General features: G+C 35.1%; 1 protein-coding gene across 1 annotated transcript in view; it reads right to left on the reverse strand. All coding sequences in view use genetic code 11, as the record gives it.

Moving 5' to 3' along the window:
- Nucleotides 1–539: 539 nt before the first annotated feature.
- EGR_11028 (hypothetical protein) overlaps nt 540–1,820 on the reverse strand; it is a gene marked incomplete at both ends in the record, with an annotated part of 6,140 nt that continues 4,859 nt past the window's right edge. Inside the window, 2 exons of the mRNA XM_024500277.1 lie at nt 540–624; nt 668–739. Of these exons, the coding sequence (XP_024345308.1) occupies nt 540–624; nt 668–739 (157 nt within the window). The remainder of the gene's footprint in view (nt 625–667; nt 740–1,820) is intronic.

Below are 1,820 nucleotides of genomic sequence, written 5' to 3' on the forward strand. Positions count from 1 at the left end.
GTAAAAAAATTACTAAGCAATTGGTAAAAGTTAATACACTTGTTTTTCGACTGCTAATTTAAATATGTGGCACAAGTTTAATTTGAATGTGGAGTCATCTACTCTGCATTAAAATATGGTTTCACTCTTTTATGTTGAGCAGCTTTAAATGGAAACAATAACCGATTAATAATTGAAAATAAACCGTATTTATAACCCCATCATTACTTACTAAAGCTGGAATCAAGCCTTTCAAATACGCCCCATCCATTTAAGAGCGACTTTGAGTTGTATAATCACGTGATCTGCGTTAACACAAATTGGCAGAGCCTCATGGGTGAATTTAGTTTGCATAAAAAATTAAAATTACTTTACAAAAATGTTTTGTGCCTTTAATGTAGAGCGGTTATTTTAACGAGGCTAATTTTTACTGGAATTTTATGAGTTTTGGGAGTGGCCGCATAGTAGTGCGTGTTTAAATAAGGCATGAACAGCCTCCTTCGGTCACCAAGGTGAAATTTTGCGGTTTGCAACGACTGTCCTAGTAACTATCTCTTCTTTTAATCGAAATTGTGTTTTTTAAAATTTGAAAATACGTTTCTTGAAAACGTTAAATAAGTGTAATCTTGGCTACTTTCATTTTCTCTACTTTCTAAAAATACGCCATTCAAATTATTTCGCCTCGTACACTGCTTTACGATTAGTTTCCACTACATTAAAATAAACCAATTTGCTAAATCTAAGAGGATAAATTCTTGTGCTGCAGAAAGCTTTTAAAAATACCATGCCTTCAGGCTACTTATACGCCTGCTTTGTAGCCCTATTGGAATCATGTCTCAGGTAAAACGCTAACAGTCAGGCACATGTAAAGTGGTTTACTTATTGTATATAGAAAGTGAACTAACTATGCGCCATTTAGCGTCATCACATTGCTTTGGTCTTAATATCTGCCAGTGGAGTTAAGTTAAACAAAATAGGCTTAAAAATCACTCTAATTTTATTTGATTTTAACTTATGACAAAGTTTGCTAAATTACTGATCCATAAAAAGGAGATCTGTTCTAGTTTTGCTGCAATAATCGGAGGAACGACTGCATTTAATTTTTATTAGTTAGTCTTGCCACTTTGGGCGTAAATCTACTGGAAAATAATAACGTATTCGGTATTTATTGGAGCTTAAGTGTTAAATATTAACTTCAAATTCAGATTTATATCGTAGTGCGTTTATAATCAGTAATTAATTTATTGGTTGTTAGTTTGGGGAATAAGAGAAGCAACGGTTTGTTATGGATGCAAATGGACAAAATATGATGCCTTATATTTAGCTGTCACAATTTTGCCAATTAATAGGAATGAGCATGCCCTAATCGAGCCGATTCCCTCATAACTCAATTTAAACATATCATTAGGGCATTTGTAGGTAACTGGTTGCAAAACTAATTGCATTTTATGCTTAGAGTGGCCATGTCGTCACGCGCCACCAATTTTGGCATTAACAACTGCGGACCACGCTTATCACACCGACTTAGATTCGTCGTGGTATAGTGACTTTATGGAAGAGGTGAGATATTCCCACTGAGATTAACAATACAACCTATATCCACCTTGTTGGTTGAAAACAGCAAGGATAGAATCAAACGGCAAACGGGTAAATTGATTCGCCCATGAATCACTCAAATCACCATGCAATGGACTAGTGTGTGGAACAGAACTACTATACCTGAACAAGTCAGCTGGACAAGGCGAAGCATCCCAATTCTCTCGTGCCTACTAAATACGCTCTACGTAAGCATTATCAGTAGCAATAGTAAAATATAAATTCGAATACAAACAGTTAAATGG

The sequence above is a fragment of the Echinococcus granulosus genome, assembly GCF_000524195.1.
Source record: "Echinococcus granulosus chromosome Unknown EG_S00335, whole genome shotgun sequence".
Classification (NCBI taxonomy): domain Eukaryota; kingdom Metazoa; phylum Platyhelminthes; class Cestoda; order Cyclophyllidea; family Taeniidae; genus Echinococcus; species Echinococcus granulosus.